We start from the raw sequence: 18790 nt of genomic DNA, 5'->3' as shown, positions 1-18790 counted from the left end.
GAGGCTGCGTACTTTCTGCATCCTAGTGCAACGTGATACTGTATCGAATCATATCTGATAAGTGAACAATCCCATTCGCGAGCGCATAAAGTGTGTGCGTTCCCAGCTTTACCGCGTTGGGAATATCACCAACACGGCTTCCCCATTTCTGTGGAATTTTTGTGGAGCCCATTTTCACAGATTGGCTGCCACAAAGATGGCTGCCACAAAGATGGCTGCCCTTAATCAGATTACTTGGAGTTGATTTCGTTCCAATGCCAGAACATTCAAGAAACAATCAAGCTATCTGAAATACCCTGAACCTTCCTGAGTTATTTCCATAGGATCCCATAGATTCATTTAAATTAAGGCTACATTTCTGTCGTCAAGGGGCTTTGGCCACAATCTTTGCTGTTTTGGTGATATATATACTTATTCAGGTTGAACGAAGACTTTCTTTCTTTGATTTCTAGTTTTTCCTTCAAACTCAAGACTCAGATGTGTTTAAATTCTTAACGAGGAACTAGTATTCAATTCAATGCTTCGTGTCTCTTTGACACGGCCATCATTAGAACACCTCGGCATGCCCAGAATCAACCTTTAATGAGTATTTCACAGCAAATTCTTTAATTCCCTTCTAATTCCAGCCTAGGACTTTTTCCATAATTAACCTTAGAGGGAGAATAAAATGTCTCTGTTGCCTTCCTCTCTCCTACTTATCATATTTACGTTAATTTATCTTGAGATAATACATCATATTCATCTAACATACACATTATTCCTATTTCATAACACCTAGGAGACCACGCATACGGAGGAAGAGCAAGTATTAACAGGACCATGTACAATATCTAATTAATTTACGAGATATGTCAATTACTAAGCCATGGAACGATCCAGTTCCATTAGTGTTTGCCTCTGGCTAAAATTAGCTTCCCTTTGTTGTCACCCTTATTTTTTTTTTTTGTATCATGATATTTTGGTACAAGTGCAGAGTAACAATGATCTGAAGTGAACAAACGCGTTACAAAATTATTTGATCGACTTCTTCAATGTACAAAAAAAAATAAAAGAAATCTTTACATACATCATAAGGAAAAACATACAAAACACATAAAAAAAGTGTTAAAAATTTTAAATTATTAATTTAATTTTAAGGAATTTTCCAGGTAATTGATAAGATATATTTTTTTTTACTGAAGACATAGTTAATGTCCTGGTGTACTCGGTAATTATACCAGTTTAATTATTTTAAGTAAGACATCTCAGGGTAGCAGAATTTTTGTGCGAGGGAAGTTATCCAGTACAGCATTTTTTTATTTTTTTTTATGTATTTTTATATTACTTTATATGGTGGTTTTATGAAAATAATAATAACTCACTCGCATTTCTTTATAAAAAGGTTATAGTACCCAGTATAGACAGTTTTTTTTTCTGCTCTATTGATTCATCTAGTTTTTATTTTTAGTCCATTACTTTTATTTTTAGTACAATTGTAATTAAAAACATTCTTCTTTTTTTAATCACTCAACTAGAGTTACTTTTTTTAACACCTGCCCGCAAAGGGTTAACCCCGAGGGAGATACATTTGCAAATTACCTTAAATGTACATAAATTAAATGTTATTGAATACGCATGAGTTATGGGCCCTTGTATGTAACCTGGGGACGCTATTAAGTATTCTTGCCTGCTCGAGAACATTATTGATGCCTTTGTTTGAAAAAGACTCTTAGTTCTTGCAGAAAAAAAGAAGAATGGAACCACAAATTTCTCTTTAAATTAGTTTCTTAATACCCAGAAAAATCCCCAAATTAACAAAATTAAAACTCGGAAACTATGTGTCCCGGGTGAATTTCTGTGTTTAGACCCATTTCATATTGAGATGTTTATTCTGGATACATGCCCCCCATCAACATTTACATTCATGGAGACATTGCGCCCCCATCTTCTAGCATCTCCTATAACTCCCATTTCCTTCCTGCATGATTTTTTTTATTTGTGCTTCCCCGTTCGTGAAATTGTCATTTTCTTTCTTCAAATTTACACAAATTCCAGAAGTTTAAACCAGAGTGTGACATAGCTTCAAAATGGTTGCTTCAATAGTCATTCCATCACATTACGTATCCATTTATGTGTATCCACCTTCCTTCGCAACCAACCAACTGTGTCCTGTAGATACATAATGTAGCGGTTTATATATATATATATATATACATATATATATATATGTATATATATATATATATATATATATATATATACCTATATATGTGTGTGTGGTGTGTGTGTGTGTGTGGTGTGTGTGTGTGTGTGTGTGTGTGTGTTTGAGAGAGAGAGACAGAAAGACAGAGGGAATCCTAAATAACTCAGATTTTAAACACTCTCCTAGTTAAAAAATGTAAAATTGGATTTCACTTTCGCTGCCCATAAAAATGCTATTTTTTTACCACTATTTAGTTCCATAAAATAAAATATTTTATACACCTTGAAGTCTGTATATTGGGAGGACTGGAGAGCCTTCCTCTCCTCTCTCCTTTACTTATTTACTCATTTCTTTCTCCTACTTACTCTCTCTTCTTTCCTTTCTTTATCATTTCTGTATTTCTCTCTTCTCTCTCATCTCTCTTTACTGTCACACCTCTCTTCTCTCTCCTTTAATTTCTCTCTCTCTCTGTTTCTCTCTCTCTCTCTCTCTCTCTCTCTCTCTCGCTCTCTCGTTAGTTTCTTCTCATAGAGTTTGGTTTGAAACCTTAATTGCTCCTTGGTCTTGCCTTAGATTCAAGAGGCATATACCTATCCCACACTGTATGTTTAAATTCCCCTGCTGTATTGACATATACCATATCTGCTGGGAGGCTATTCAAACTCACCACCATCTCGGTAAAGTCAAATTTTCTTACATTACAACTGAAACCTCTGACCCTCTAAAAATCTCTCCTCTCGTCACCTCTCCCTCTACGAAACCAAAACATTTTATCTTTCAAAATATCAAACACCTCCATGACCAAACACTAAACTCTATTTCTGACCCACACACCAAAGTGTTTCTACCCCACAAAGAGTTAAATCCTCTTCATCATCCAGATTACAAAGAAGCTTTGCCCAAGTTCAAAAAAACCAACAATTTGCTTTTATTTATCACCTTATATTAATGTCTTGTAGCTACAAATTCAGGTTGTTTTAGAGTGGTTTAAGTGATAATGGATTTATAGATTCTTACAATGGAATTTTTTTTTTTTATCCACAGAATAGAATTTCTGCAAAACACAGAATAGGTCATTACATAAAAAAATAAAGATAATGTGATTTTGCTTTCTTTCTTACTCTCTCTTTTATACACTACTGATGCTACTGAACCCCATTAATAGACTTCGGTCCACGTGAAAGCCAGAAAACCATTGAGAAATAATGGAAAATGTTCACAAAATGGCAAATGGGCCTTTGACTGCCGAGGCTGGCACCCATTAGTCAACTTTTTTTGGAATTCGGTTATTCATTCAAGCCCTCCTGACTATATTTTGTTTTCTCAACCAGATCATTGCCAAAATAGCATTTAATGGGTGGAAGAGGAAGAAATCCCATTAGTCTTCCAATCTTTGCCTCCTTCAATAAGATGAAGATCCAATTCAATAGTGAAGCCACGTATCTACATGTCACATGTTGGCCACCAAAAGTAATGTTATTTAATGAAAGATTATCACAGCTGTGTTCGGAAACATAGCTCATTTCTCATTGCGCAACAGTGGGGTCTACAGAGATAAACTTTGTATCTGGATTAAACATATCTCTGTTCCGTTGATGTCAAAGGACAACATGAAACATTTTGGGGTAAATAACTTTGAGAATCTCATTTTCCCTTTTTTTTTTACTTCTAAACTCAATGGAATGCTTCAAAACCCAACTCTGCCTACTCTACAGACCCAATGGCGACCCTAAAACCTGTCATACTTCCCGACCAATTTATACACCAATGTTTTGAAGGGACCGACTGCATCATGCCTTCAAAGAGTAAGAATAATAATGCTTAATTCATTAAAAAGCTAAGAATAAAAATAAAAACATAAAGAATTCTCATACAGAATTTTCTAAATTGGTGAATTCGGAGTATTTGACTTTAAGACCTTTTGTGTCACCTAAAAACCACCCAACCAGCGGCCTGCTCTTTGGATCAGCTATTTACGTTTATTGATGAAAAATACAAATTAATTCAAAGTTATTTAAAAATAATTTTACGATGACAGGTGCCTTTTGCATGTGAAATGTTCATAAATAGGGTAAAATGGTATTAGAGATTTTCAATGGGAAGAGCTCATGCGGTTTAATTTACCGCTACTAATGTAGCGTTGTTGTTTTTTTGTTTGTTTTAGGCTGTGATATGTCGTATTACACAGTCCTATAATATTGTATTGTAGGAATATTGCACACAACTTGTTCATTAACCCCTTAAGGGCAATGGGCGGTCCCAAAACCCATTGAAAACAATGCACTTTGAGCCCGTACATGTACGGGCTTTGTCATTAAGGGGTTAAGCATTACTATCCCTTCCAGATCACTTAAATAAACCAGTTGAAATAACCACAATGAGTCATTATGTCGATTTTTTTTTTTTTAAGTTGTAAATGGGGGGGGGGCAGATATCCTTGGGTACGTGATATCTCCTGTGAAACATAAGAATGAAACCAAGCGTACCAAAAATTGGATTGAGGAATAAAAGGATCTCAGTAGTTTTAGATCACAATAGAATTTTTAATAAATAAATTTCTTTTTTTTATTATTTCTCTTTTTTTTGTAAAGACACTTTTTTATTGGAAACAGTAGATTTAGCCCAGTCATTATTTTTTTTTGTCCTTTTATAAACTGTCTGTTTTTGCTCTTAATCTGGTGCACAGCGGACTATCAGATCTGAGTTTCTTGAACATTGTCTTTAGAGCTTGCTCTAATCAATAAAGGTTCATGCACAGAGCCGTGTATCGAATTTATTGTGTTCACTGTTGTGTGGTTAAAAGGGGACTTGTAAGAGTTATAGTGATTTAGATGCTCGTGTTCAATTGCAGGCATGGGCAAGTGGCTCTCGATAGGAGTATCAGCTGTGAGTTCATCATCCACGTTTATAATCTCAACAGTCCGCGTAGGGGCGTGATGGTTTTTCCGGTGATGCTGTTTTCTCATTTTGTAAAAAATGACCAGCATTACAGCCGCCATGAGCGTGATGGCCACAAAACAACCAATGATAATTTTGGTGGTCTTCATAACCTCGTCGATCCCTGGAATCCCACCGTTTGCATCCGTGACCGGGATGGTGTAGGCTTTCTCCGTGGACCTTGTGCTCTGTGGCATGAGAGAGGTTGTTGCATTAGTGGTTTCCCAGTCAATGACCGGTGTCGGGCCGACGTTGTGTTCTGTGGTCCTTGCCTCATCCTGAGATGGTTCCATAGTCTCTACAGTGACTGTGGAAAAGTACGTGTAACCAGTATCGCTGGCAGTGACATTCAGTGTCGCCGAGGCAGTGGTGTTCCCAGCGGAGTTGCTCACTATGCATGTGTACAAGCCCGTATCACGCGCTGTCACATTTGTAAAGTTCAAGGTGCCATCGTTGAGCACATTAATGCGCACTTTGTAAGCCCCATGGGTGATAATGGATCCATTCGGAGTAATCCAGCTCACGTAAGTCAAAGATGTTGATGCTCTGCATTTGAGCTCTGCGGCCATCCCTTCTGTGACATTCAGGTCAGTTGGCGGCTCCAAAATCACCGGGGCGTAACACGTAAAGTAGTTCTGGTCCAGTTCTGCGATGTGAGTTCCTTTCAAGCTGGGAGGTGTGCTGCAACGAGCACAACACGTGCTGCCAGTGGTAACAATTTCTTTGAGCCACCAGCTAAGCCAGAGAATGTCGCAATTGCAGTTCCAAGGATTGTGGTGCAACTGAATCCTTTGCAAGTTATGGAGAGGCGTGAAAAGATCGTGAGGCAGCAGAGTGAGATTATTGTGTGCCAAATTCAACTCCACCAATGACTGAAGGTCATCAAAGGCATTCCTTTCGATCACCTGAATTTGGGAATGCATTATCCACAGTTTTTGTAGATGCGTTAATCCTTGGAAAGATCCTGGCCTGAGAACAGACAAATGATTCCCAGAAAGGTCTAACTCATCTAGCTTTACAAGAGGGGTGAGGTTGGGGATTTCTCTTAAGTTGCACATTCCGAGGTTCAAATACTTTAAGTTTGAAAGGCCTTCAAATGCCCCTTCGGAAATATATGATAACCTCTTCATCTCTCCCAAATCTAGTCTGCGAAGGGAAGGTATACGATTAAAAGCGTAGGACGGAATGCTTTCGATTGGGTTGTTCCTCAACCAAAGCTCCTTCAACTTTGACAAGTACTCGAAAGCTCCATTGGGGATAGTGGTCAGACGGTTGTCAAAGAGTTCCAACGTGTTCAAGTTTGCCAAGCCATTGAAGGCTCCGATTTCAATCGTCCTAATATGATTCCTACTCAACTGTAAAACTTCTAAGTGCCGTAAGTGTTTGAAACTGTCTACTTTGATTATTTGGATCTGGTTTTCGTGGAGGTTCAACTGCCTTGTGTTGGTAGAAATACCATCTGGGACCTCTCTTAGATTCCTCCGTGTGCAAATTACCTTGCTGAATTGGTTACTACAGGAGCATACAGAAGGGCAGGTCTGCGCCCTTACTAATCCGGCCACCACGAGAAGCTTGAGAGCCAAAAGCACAATAAAAAGGGGGTCAAATAGTGCCCTGTTGAACCTAGGACCTATCATCATCTGCTGTGGGTGTAATGTCATCTTGTTCAACATTCATAATTTGTTTGTGTTTGGTCCTTCAGGATTTCCAGTAGTCTATAAAAAAAAAAAGAAAGAAAAAAAAGGAAATGATTACCCAACAAACGTAGCTTATAACTCAAAATCATCAGATACATTATAAAATTAAATTAAAAATAGAGATGTTTGACTAATTTATACAAATTATGTCTGCTTTCATACTTCCTATAATTTTGATTCAACTTGTGATATCATATTATTTTTTTCTCATCAATTAAGCTAAAAAAAGAAAAAGCTATTCAAACTTGGAGCCATAAATCCTATACAATTCATAAATATATAGGTAAAGTTTTCGATCCCTTATTGACACAGAAAACTGTGGGGCTTTGAGGGGCTTAAAACCATGGATGATGTCATCGCTATACGTTTCATATCTGTCCAATGAGCATCTATGACACACAAACTCGGCAACGTATAGCTAAACAAATTCTAATAAAATAAAACTTGCTCACCTCCCGCCCCGAAAGCAATTTCTAAAATATCTACGTTATCCTATTAGCAATGATTTCTTATACAGAACACAAGATTCTTTGGTCGCTGGGTTTTGCAATCCTGTGTTATGTGAATAGAATTTTTTTTTTTTTTTTTACTTAAGCAAATACAGATTAAGTTAAAAAAAAATTACCAAAATTGGAAATAATTACTATACAAAAAATGACTTATTAGTGTATCATTACTATCAGTAATTTGTACGCTATGAATAGCTCTTATTTCACATTTGACTTCGATTCAATTTCACTTTGATTTATTCTCCTAATTAAATTGTGCTTTAAATAATGTCTGTTACTTTTCAATCATGTTCATGCTGTACCATCTGTCTGTTTAACGAATGGTAAACTGTGCAGGTAGACGCATTTTAGGGTAATTCAAACATTTTTTTACACTTTTTTTTTTAAATGTAAATAATATTTCTGATTTTAATAAAACTGAGATCCCTGTTTTTTTTCTATGAAGAATTTTCAGGCTATTATATTCGGTAAATGACTTTAGAGGCAAATTGGCATATCATAAAAAAAATAAAAAAAAATAAAAAAAAAATAATAATAATAATAATAATAATAATAATATATTTTATTAATTATTTCCAAATAACTTGGGTTATCATCTGACATGCTATGTCATAAGCTTGTTCAATGTGTCCATTGTGCATACTTTTTATAAAATGAATCTATGTGTGGTGAAAGGGTACTAAATCAATTTTGGCCATCATTGGTTAAGCAGAAGGCATAACCATATCTGAGAAAACGTAGGGTTTTTGTCCCAATATCAAGCTGAAGGGGCAGATTCTCAGAGTCACGCGGTCTGGATCTGATCCTTCCTATTCTACACTGCTGTGATCATGTATAAAATTAACAATTGGTACCACCATACCACCAGTGTGTTGATACCAGTCGATATCCCTGCTTGAATACAGGTGACTCAATTAAGTGAGATCTTTAAATAATGACCAGTCAAGGTTTCCATGAGCTTTTGGTTAGTCTCAGGGTCAGCTTATTTACAAAGTGCCCAGGTATGGGTATAGCCCAAATTGTTCTTCTTATCTTCAGAGAAGATGTCAACCATGATGTTTCCAAGTAATCCCTAGATGTGGGATCTGCCCAGTAAATTAAGTCAACCAACAAAAAGATATGCACTTGGGCTCATGGAATATTTAGTTCTAGAAATAAGAACATATAATAGACAATGGATTTCTCAAACAAGAGACAATGGATGTGCTTAGACCTCTTTATGCTCCACTTGAGGTTTATCTTTCTATAAAAACCATAATAGAAAGCTCGTTCTGATGTCTAAACACAATTTGAGATACAGTTACGGTGTCTGTGTAGTTCCTAGGTTCCAGACTACGTAGTGTTACAGAAAGACGACGCTTGATACATAGTCACAGCATCTTCAGCGGGGAGGAGATTCCTGTTTGTATCAAAAATATTCCCCAGGCTCCCTACACAAAATGAGCTTTTTAGACTTTGGAGATTCTCAAACCTTTCACGGTGGATTCATTTGTACCTCATTCTAACCCAGAGCCCAGGGTTCATTTCCAATTTGCCGCTCTCTGTAAGGTCCCTTAGCTGTAGAGATTAATGAAATTTCCTATAAATCAGCCATAAGTGAAGCCTTATAAATTACACCCAGCTCAAAGCACATTCATAACCTGGAGCGCAGAAATGCATAATGCATGTGTTCTGTATAACAAAACACGGATCAGCAAAGGTTGCTCAACTTAAGCAAAATGCGGTTTCATTTAGCAGGGAAAAAAAATCCTGGTAACAAAAAGAAAATCTATTATTTAGTGACTCACTGTAGCTCATACCATTGATGTGAAAGCAGCCTGTTCACGACTGTTCAGTTTCGAATAAAGGGAGGCATGTAATGATTTACTTGGCTTATCACAATCGTACCCTGTCATATGCTAAGTCATTCACCAGAACTTTGCAGAATTTGTACTTTTTTAAAATATCTCTGTATTCTTGGTAGGGTGGTAGATACATGGAACAGCCTCCCAGCAGAAGTGGTAGAGGGTAATACAGTGAGGGGATTTAAACATGCATGGGATAGACATATGGCTCCAGAATCTAAGACGAGACCAACGACTGATTAAGGTTTCAGTCTTTACAGCAGGAGAAGCGGGCAGACTGGACGGGGGCCGAATGGGAATGTTTCTATGATACTGAAGCAGGGCTTCCAAAATCATCCCCAGTTTTTATCACTAGTTAATAGTTCAGGAAGCTGCAGCATGTAAGTGTATTCTAATCAGAGACAATAGGCTATTTTGTATTGCCAACATTTACGTCCCAAAAAGGAGTTTTTTCAGGATTTCCTTATGAGGTAAGAGATTACATGCATGATGTCATGAGTGCTTTTCAGACAATAGACAATAGAGCTAGGCGAAATAATAATAATGGTGGAAGCTAAGGCAAATAGGTGGCTTTCTCCTGGTTTTATAATAATAAATGAGAACATGGGTGAAAAGAAACCACCGGCTTCAGCTCCTGTTAATGCAATTCCTCCTGTGACTGATACAAGAGCGTTGTGACATCACAAGCAGGCATTCAATATAATTAAATTTAATCAGGAAGAATATGTCGAGATTTCTCTCGGTTTCAGGTAGACGTGCTGGCAGAACCTCAGACACGGGAAGACTCATGAGAGTTTCCCCAGAGGTTGAAGAATTTTCGGGCTCCCATCTAAAAAAAAACCCAACAACTTTTAGCCATTTCATATGGTTTTATGGACAACTACGGGAGTCCATTTCTTCCAAGGTCGGTGTAGCTCCAATCACCAAAAAACTAAATAAACCTACAATCTAATTCCCAACCAATGATACTATAAGATACTTAAAGATTCCATCGCATGACATCATACCATACAATAGAAAAAATAGAAAAAAAATCCTTCTTTCTTAAAGGACTTGAACCCATGCAAATGCACAACATCCCCCCTACGTATCCCATGATAAAGTCAGCGACGGGCGGTGGGCCACCCTTATGACGCCTACAGGTGCTATCAAAATCGTAATCGCTCACCCTTAATAGATTGGAATCCCATCATAATTAAAGCGTTGGTAAATTGCATCCTTCCAAAAGCCTGCGTTCCAATATTACTTTTAAATGGTTCCCATGGTAACCAAGGACAGAAAGTTTAACCATCACTGGCCGGCATCCAAACTATAATATAGCAATAACTCCGCAGCTCTTTGTTACAGAATGAAGTAATCTGGACCCAGCTAGCCGTTCCAAATGCAATCACGCTAAAATGTTCCTTGATACAGGAAAGTAATGACATAATACAAATAGCATTAAATGGAACGGTTTCAGGATTGTGTTAAAGTTCAAGGTATTTAGAATTTAATGCACGCGGCCGCCGGGTCTTAATTCCTTTAAGCGATGAACGTTTTTGCTTAAAAACCTTCACATCAGCAAAGTTGTCCTTAAAATATTATTTTACGGTTCTTTGAAGTTCGAGATTCATAATTGAAGGACGCAAGTTGCTACAATTAAAGAAAGGGGGGAAAAAAGAAAAGAAAAGAAAAAGAAAATTAACTTTTTTTACCAAAATTGTTATTTCTTTATACGGAATTTCCTAATTCCAAGGACATGTACAAAGGAAAATATATATTTATGGAATATATATATATATATATATATGGAATATATATATATATATATATATATATATATATATATGGAATATATATATATATATATATATATATGTATATATATATATATATATATGTATATATATATATATACGTTGTTCTCAACAAGGAAGATGTATAGTTAAAGATAACTAGATTCCTCTATTTTTTCTTTTTTTTTCCCCTTTTTTTCTTATAATTTACGGTATATATTATAAAAAACCCGGCATAGGTCAGTAAGACTTTTTTTTTTTATATATATATATATATTTTTTATTCAGGAGAATGCTATTAGGGTATAAAAAGGTGTGATGAGAATAAAAAAATAAAATGTATATTTAAAAAATACATACAGGAAAAAGAGAATGAAAGTGTATACTCCCCCTTTTTGTTAAATAATCAATCTGACCTCATATGCAAATGAGCTCCTACACTCGAGACTAATTAGTTTGCATATAATGTCGCAGGGGAAGATAGTTACCTAATTTTAAAAAAATGCATTGACTGATCAGATCTCAGATTAAATGCTACAATCTTTGCTAGGTGCATATTTTTTTTCCTTTTGCATTTAATTAGTTTTGAGTGAAAATGTTCCAAAGCATCCATGAAACAGACCTTTCCTTAAGAGTCCGGCTGGCATATTAAAATAGACTGCAAATGGTTAAAAAACGATTCAAAACAATTTTTTTTTATTATTATTTGTTTTAAGCCAACGAAACAAAATGTGTCATCCCCATTCACTCTCTCACTTACTCTCAGCCAATCTCCCGCTCTCATTCACATTCTCTCACACTCTCATTCTCTCGCTCTCGCTCTCAATGTCTTCCTATTCCTCCGTTGATTCCTCCGTTGATGCCTTAAAGCATTCAATTTTTCTCTATCGTAGAACCCCAACTCAATGTTTTTTGCATTTTTTTTTAAATGCCAAATCTGTTTTTCTATTTTGAAGTTCTAATAGCGTAGGGCCAAAATATTCCTGTGAATAAGAAGGTGGGTGGTTTTTAACATAGCAGATGAATAGGTAATGTCTCATGTTATGTTGGCACACAGTATTAGCTGCGGAGGAATGAAATGCAGCTACATTAAAGCATATATCGTATTTTGCCTTCCACCGGGTTCACGCAGCAAATGTTGCTTGTAAAAAAGCATTATTCATCAACGGCCGAGCCTGCTATTGTGTAGGTTTCTGAACACAACCCTGAAATATGACTAAGCCCTATTGAAAATGCACCGTGGACTATTAGAAGTTAAAGCTTTCATTTTACGACTGCGTTTTCTGACGGAGGTTTGGTATTCTGAATTTCGGCGGTAGGGGACACACAAAATACACAAAATGTAATTAGTTCAAAAATGTTGTGTGAACAAAAAAGGCAGGTAAATAAGAGTCTGACCAAATTCTAATGATGGCTTTATTACCTATTGCAGGGGCGTCCAACCTGCGGCCCTCCAGCTGCTGCAGGACTACATCTCCCATACTCCTCAGCCAGCCCCCCATAGCTGAAAGAGCACTATGGGAGATGTAGTCCTGCAGCAGCTGGAGGGCCACAGGTTGGACACCCCTGACCTATTGTAATTAAAATAGATAAGAGGACCCACTGCCTCTACCTTGAATTCTCATTCTGCATTTTTCCTGATTGTCCGGTTTATTAATGTGGAAAGGCTTGCTTTGACTCTTTACTGTTTAACTATTTTGATAATTCTATGTAATTTGAATTTATTTTTTGACTTATTATGCAGTAATTTGGTTAATACATGTCTTCTCTGCACTCAATGCTTCCCCTTGACTCCTAATGCAACTTAGTGCCTAGATATGGCTTCAAAAGTCCCAAACGCAACAAAAATGACCTCCCTGAGCTCTCTTTAATCTTTAATTAACCATTCATACAAGAAAAACGTATTTTTAAATATAGCTTGACATCATAATGATTGAGAGTTTATAATAAACCTGATAATATTAACAATAGTAATGGCGTCATTGGCATACCTGGGAACTTCCCAGGGCAGGGGACCCGGAGCTCTCTCTCTCTTCTGGAGGAGAGACTTCATAAGGAAGTAGGACTAATTTACCATATAGGTGGGTTAAGTAAGAAGGAAAGTGGATTTGGGAGTTGGTATGGTTAACTGCTGCCCAGAGAAGGAGGAAGGGGACTCAGAGACCCAGGGGAACGGAGTGCTTCACCCGGAGACTCCAGGTCAAACATGGAGACCTTCCAGGTCCATTCAATGGGCCATATGTATTAAAGACGTAGCCATTTTTTTTCCTTTTTGTTTTACATATATGTCCAAAGTGGAATTCTAAAATAGAATGTAGTCAGGTCCTCAAAGAAAGTCTACCATCATCTTTCCATCTACACAATCCATTTTTGTGTATTACCATGTGCAGATTGGGATAAGCCACTCAAGTCCATGGGGCAGCGTTAGACATTATCTCCCATAACCTTCATATAAAGTAGCATTTCATTTGCATTTTGGGGTGAACTAAACACAACATTTCGAGGAACCACAGAGTAGATTTTTTTTTCAATTCATACAATAAATGCATAGCTTGTACCTGAAATGCCTTTTAACCAAAGACGGATTTTCAAGAAAGACCCCTGCAGTTCATAATATATAAATTTTTTAACGTGGGACACCCATGAATATTTTATTATAACAGGTTTTATTAAAGCATAATGATTTTTTTATTATAATGTATCAACCTTTGTATTTTGCCATTGTTTTGTAAAGGCGTTATGTGAGGGTGGATATTGTAAGAGAAAAAAAGAATTGGCCTTTTATTATAACAATAGTAAAAAAATAAATAAAATAATAAAATATATATATATAAGAAAAAAAACGCACCGCTCTTACAACTGGATTTGACGACAAACAGTTGTTGTCAAGGCAACGGAAGATTTACTGAAGTCTAGAGGATATGGTTGCTATGAAAACACCACTAACGTTACGAAATTAGAAAATGTATATTTATAAAGTATAAAGTAAAGTGCTAGCAGTCACACCGCAGAACGCCCACAATGCGCGAAATTTCTGTTATGAACAAAAATGAATATTTAAATGTCCTGGCGCGGCATTAATGATGATCCAGTAGAATCATTTTATTTATGAACATCGGAAAATCGGAAAAAAATAAAAGTTTTGTCATTAGGCAGGAGTAATTGTGATGAATTTGTAAAATGAATCAACCATAGTTAACTAAAACAGAAGGTTTCAGGTGACAGCTTTTTGGGTCAAAATGCAGCATTTTGCTCATGGGTTTATATTGATTAAAACAAATTTTAATGTTAACAAATTTTGTTACATTTGTTTATTCGCACGAATATTCAAAAATGAGAAGGCAACCCCAACTAAAAAAAAAAAAAAAAAAAAAAAGGAATAAAAAAGCTCCAAATTTTCATTGGAAATTTGTTTTTGCTTTTTTTTTATCACTCCTTGAGTAAATTACATCTCCAAATGAAAAAAATTCCTCTGAATTTTGTCTGAATAAAAAAAGGACAAAAAATTACATTTCTTGTCCAAAAACTAAAAAAAACAAAACAAAAAAAAAACACTTGTCTAAAATGAAAAAAAATCCTCTGAATTTTGTCTGAATAAAAAAGGACAAAAAATTAATTTCTTGTCCAAAAACTAAAAAAAAAAAAAAAAAAAAAAATAAATAGTTTTTTGGTCCATGTCTGATTCAAACACAAGACAGATAGTTCGGAGCTATTTGGCGTCTGGATGTTCAGAGAATGCATTTTGCCAAAAATTATTGTGAGCCTGTCATGGGCGTCTTTAACACACAAAAAAAGGATATCGGAGTATGGGTCGTCAACGAGAAAGAACAAACTCTAATAACGTAATTGGAAGTCACAAAAGCTTTCAAGAGCTCAAAAGTTCCTTACATCCGACATCAGACTTACAAGTCTGACGTTGTGACAGCTCACGTAACTTCACATCTCTGAAAGCTATCAAAGACCTTTGGACTATCGCTAAAAACTTTTATAGAAACTTTTGAGATATTTCGTTTAAAAGTTAAGAACGATTTTAATTTGAGTTGAGAATGGCCCAGACGCATAGGATACATTTTGTCCTCATCATCTAGGGGACACCTGTGTTGGGGTGTATAGCAACAGCCTGATGGGAGTGGCCTAGCCCAGAAGTGGGCGGTACCCATCCTGGTAGTGGGCAGGGCCGGAGATGTGGCCACCCACCCACCTATAATACCCAAGTAGCATAGACCTCCTTTGATTTTAAAGGTCCCGGAAACAGGCAGGGAAGATCTGCGCAGTCGGCCCATGATCCCGGACACCTGTGAAAGCGAGACAGGAAGACGGTGCCTGAAAATCGGGACTGTTCCATGAAGACGGGGATTGTTGGGAGGCATGTCATAACCAATGAGAGTCCATTGAAGGCTAGCAATCTGTTCATAGCAGGTATTGTAAGTCCCGCAACAAGTAGATAAGACAGCTCCTCACAGCAATGTATAGATACAGTGTATTCTTAATAGTTATATTGGTTGTTATGGTTTCCATGTACCCTTATCTAAGTTTATTAAATATACTGAGCGCTAAGATGGTAGCCTAGATTAAAACATAACGACTCATGTCACCTTATACGTTGTCAACAACTTTCTATTGCGATAATACTTTCCGCACAATTGGATTTTGGAATGCATTAAAAAAACAATACATGGAATTATTTTCTTTCCACTTTTAATGCCTAGTTGGACCCCTGTTTTCTGTTCTAACGTTAGTTATATCCGCCGACAAAAGAAAAAAATAAATTACAATTTATGCAAATAGTAGCTGAATCTCACAAAAGCCAATTTAAGGGTCAGAATAAAATGTTTGGATCGAACAGCAGAATTGATGTAATTACAAATTTAAATTCAGATCTTGTTTTTCGACGTCTCCGTTTACGCTCAACTCTACAGAGCCAAGAAGTGCTAATTACGCTCTCGGAAGAGGTAGAGAGAAAGAACAGTTTGTGGAAACAAAACGATCCTCCAAAAATGATCAAACGCACGTTCCATGCCAGAGAAGTGGTTGTTAAAGTTTAAGTTATTCCCCAACCACATGGGTGTCCTCTAATGATGTACATAAGTCTACGTGCAAAACAAAGGCATACCTATAGACAGAGGACCATTGGACTACGTCGCTGGTGGTATTGGTTGGGTATTAATCTACAACGGCCACTTTCTTCGCTGCCTACCAAGTACTGGTTTGGTACACAGATGGAACAGGTATTCCAGTAGTGGTAGCGCGGTCAACTCAGCCAAGGACTGAAGAATACAAGTAATGAGACTCAATAATGGGAGCCCAGATGTCAAAACCAGATTCGTTAATGGCGCAAAGCCAAGGACATAAACTTTGACTCAATATAGAAAAAAAAGTGAGCCAAAGAATAAGAAAATCGGGAAAGATTTCTACGTCATAATGTGACGAAGGAATTCCAAGGAGCACAAGGCAGCCAATCAGGTGCAAGGAAATCCACCCCTGATTGGCCAGAGAATGGCATCATAAACCACTAGTCTCCAGCCATGCATATGTGGCTGGCCGCCATTTGTTAACATGTTTAAAAAACCTCTCTTACTCTCTGTGTCTAGAAAGAGTTAAACATTATGGCTTCGATTTTTTTCAAACGACTTTTTCCAGCCGAAATACACGCACTTAAATTTCTGGGTTTTTTTTTGTGTGTGTTTTTGTTTTCTTCTACCTGTTATTGTTAAGGAGTATTTTACATGCGGCTCCACGGCCGCGCATATTGTAAACCGTATACAGAGCATTTACCCTTGTTAAAAGTTGGAATTCACCTTTAACGGGAGATCACAGAAAGAGCCGCTGAACGCCGCAGTGGTCTTTTATTCCACAGGTTTGATCTTAATGCATTCTGACTCCACTTCAAACAGCTGGGAATTGTTTGAAAGGATCATTGTTGTGTTCAAACCGGTTACCGACGATCTTTGAAGTTTCTCTTCATTTTCAATTCATCAAATGGCTGAACCAGGGTAGCTTTCTTGTTTGCGTAAGTCACCGAGTTGCTTTTTTTCTTTATAAAATTTGTTTAGACAAAACTTTTGCCCCCTCATCGTAAACCCTGTTCCGCTTAATTCCCTTGTTAGAATATGGGCCTGAATCGACTAACTGTGACGAGTCTCATTCTGCACTCCCCCCCCCTACCTATATTGTCTATGTGCACCTGATACGTTCATGCCTTGGTACCCCCCCTGCCCTTTTGGGGCTCTTGCTATACCTCCAGCTTCCATATCAAAGATACTGCAAACCTTCTTATGATGCCTCACCGATCCATAATGCGGCAGAGGAGGTGATCAATGGATGGTTTAGAGCATCAAAGTGCATTGCATATGGCGGCTGGAGTATCCCTCTAAACCAAGGATGTCCAACCTGCGGCCCTCCAGCTGCTGCAGGACTACATCTCCCATAATGCCCTTTCAGCTAAGGAGCTGGCAGAGGAGTATGGGAGATGTAGTCCTGCAGCAGCTGGAGGGCCGCAGGTTGGACACCCTTGGTTTAGAGGGATACTCCAGCCGCCATATGCAATGCACTTTGATGCACCACCAGCACTTAGGTTTAGATCCTTATGCACATGTGTAGAAAGTGCACCGATTCATATCAATGGGAGCATTTTCCTGCCACTGATTGGCTGTCTCAGGCAGCCAATTAGAGTCAAGAAATATCAGACCATGGAGGAGAAGGGTAGCTACTGCAGCAGGGCTGCAACGTCTAAGTCATATGGCAGCTCTTTTAATTCTGTTTTCCTTTTCGAAGCGTACATATTAAATTACTCACAGAGATTAGAATCTATATAGCGATAAATCTATTTATTAGAACATATATCTATTTCTATATCTTTTACAATCCAGTATCTATGTCAGGGACGCAGCATCAAAAAAGAAGACCAGAAAAATCCAATATATACATTTAATTTTTTAACATCAGCAAAAGTACCTTTCTGGAATTGTCTGGCAATGTCCCCAAAATGATATTTTTAGAGAGATATTTTTCATATGAACTCCCACAATATGTAAAGCAGGTCCTCCTGATTTATTCTCGCAGTTTCCCAGAACACGGCGTTATTAATAAAAATAAGTATTCAATTCATATAGAAGCTTCTACAGTCTATGTTCCCATTCTAATAATCATAAATCTAATGGGGGTTTGTATCGCAGAGTACGAGACAACCGTGTAAGTCAGAGAAGACTGAGAGGAACGTCGCAGCCTTGTTGTATTGTGCATCTCAGTGTTATCCCTCTAGATTTATAGTCTTCATGCGTGTGGTCGACTGGACACGTTAATCCAGGTTTCCAACGAAAAAGTTTAAAAAAAACCTCTCAATTCCAAGAAAAAACATACTGCCCATCGTAAAGGTATTCGTGGGGAAGTAAGTGCTGGAAACGTTGTGCTCAGAGGACAAGCCCAACAGTATGTTGGCACAAACATGCATTTAGATGACCAATGGCAATAACCCAAAAAATCTGAAGAAGAGACCTCTGAAGTCCCAAAAGCTGATGTAACCTAGCAACTTTTTCTCTGCTGGCTCAATAAAAGGTATCAACTAAAGACTCCATGTTGTCTTGAACAAGAAATATGTTGGCGGTCATGTCCCAACAGCTGATTTTGGACTGTTGGCAACCATGTCAAAGATGCCCGGTGATAGTTAGATTCATAGGCTGCTGCAGGACTACATCTCCCATAATGCTCTTTCAGCTAAGGGGCTGGCTGAGAAGGATGGGAGATGTAGTCCTGCAGCAGCTGGAGGGCCGCAGGTTGGACACCCCTGCCACAGGGTATAATCACCCTAAGCAAACTATTCACCTCTTGTATGTAGAGCACCCTAGGC

At 37.5% G+C, this 18790-nt stretch overlaps 1 protein-coding gene and 1 long non-coding RNA gene across 4 annotated transcripts in view; both read right to left on the bottom strand.

Moving 5' to 3' along the window:
- Positions 1-2685: 2685 nt before the first annotated feature.
- LOC128467770 (uncharacterized) lies at positions 2686-3346 on the bottom strand. Its single transcript, XR_008345753.1, has 2 exons — positions 2950-3346; positions 2686-2835 (listed from the first exon to the last, which is right to left on the bottom strand). It is a non-coding gene; the product is annotated as an uncharacterized LOC128467770 (long non-coding RNA).
- A 1358-nt stretch (positions 3347-4704) lies between these two features.
- LRRC4C (leucine rich repeat containing 4C) overlaps positions 4705-18790 on the bottom strand; it is a 224777-nt gene continuing 210691 nt past the window's right edge. For all 3 annotated transcript variants that reach the window (XM_053449482.1, XM_053449481.1, XM_053449483.1), the window contains one exon: positions 4705-6834. In XM_053449482.1, coding sequence (XP_053305457.1) covers positions 4876-6792 — 1917 coding nt within the window. In that variant the 5' untranslated portion in view covers positions 6793-6834 and the 3' untranslated portion in view covers positions 4705-4875. The remainder of the gene's footprint in view (positions 6835-18790) is intronic.

Source organism: Spea bombifrons, chromosome 10 (assembly GCF_027358695.1).
Source record: "Spea bombifrons isolate aSpeBom1 chromosome 10, aSpeBom1.2.pri, whole genome shotgun sequence".
Taxonomy (NCBI): Eukaryota; Metazoa; Chordata; class Amphibia; order Anura; family Pelobatidae; genus Spea; species Spea bombifrons.
This window is presented reverse-complemented; position numbering and strand designations above follow the sequence as displayed.